This window comes from Aphanomyces invadans (genome assembly GCF_000520115.1).
Source record: "Aphanomyces invadans strain NJM9701 unplaced genomic scaffold supercont1.234, whole genome shotgun sequence".
Lineage (NCBI taxonomy): Eukaryota > Oomycota > Saprolegniomycetes > Saprolegniales > Verrucalvaceae > Aphanomyces > Aphanomyces invadans.
In genome coordinates this window covers 18,439-19,032 of record NW_008580379.1, presented here as the reverse complement: position 1 = coordinate 19,032, position 594 = coordinate 18,439, and the positions used below count along the sequence as shown (strand labels likewise).

Sequence of the window (594 nt, the reverse complement as noted above, 5' to 3'; positions counted from 1 at the left end):
CAGCCCCATGAGTAACAATTACACGCGATCGGGGTTCGAGAACCCGCCAGTTGGTCGCCAGAGGAACCCACCACCCAGAGCGATTCGCTGACAATCTAGAGATTGGGACATGCATCTTCCGACCCATTTTTCAACTTGACATTTGTGACTGCAATGTTCAATGCACTGATTGTCCTCGGTCTTGCCGCACAAGCCGCCGCGTTCCCGACCTTTGTCGCCCAGGTGCCAAACGGCGATAAAGTCGCCGGCGTGGGGGCCATTGGTCATGTCAACCCGGCGGGCGGCGGCGCTCGCAACGCGTTCGGCCAGGCCTTTGCGAAGGCCGGCACCAAATGGACGCCTGAGCTGTGCCAAGCCGATTCCGACAGCGACGGCGCCACGAACGGAGAAGAGCTCGGCGATCCGTGCTGCACATGGAAAGTTGGTGCGACATTGAGCACGACCACGGCGACCCATCCTGGCAAAGCTGACACGTTCACCGCAGACCAGCTCAAGGCGCTCAAGTGTACGGCGGGTGGATCGGGCAATGCCACGTCTAGTCCGTCCGGCACGACCATCACCGCGAATCCGTCGTCGACCGCCAAGCCGACTGTA

General features: G+C 60.8%; 1 protein-coding gene across 1 annotated transcript; it reads left to right on the top strand.

Annotated features, from left to right (window-relative positions):
• Positions 1-153: 153 nt before the first annotated feature.
• Positions 154-473, top strand: H310_15228 (hypothetical protein; the record flags this gene model as incomplete). The annotated part of the gene is made up of 1 exon (XM_008883216.1): positions 154-473. A coding segment is annotated over one exon (318 nt), but the record flags the coding sequence as incomplete, so codon positions are not given.
• Positions 474-594: the final 121 nt, after the last annotated feature.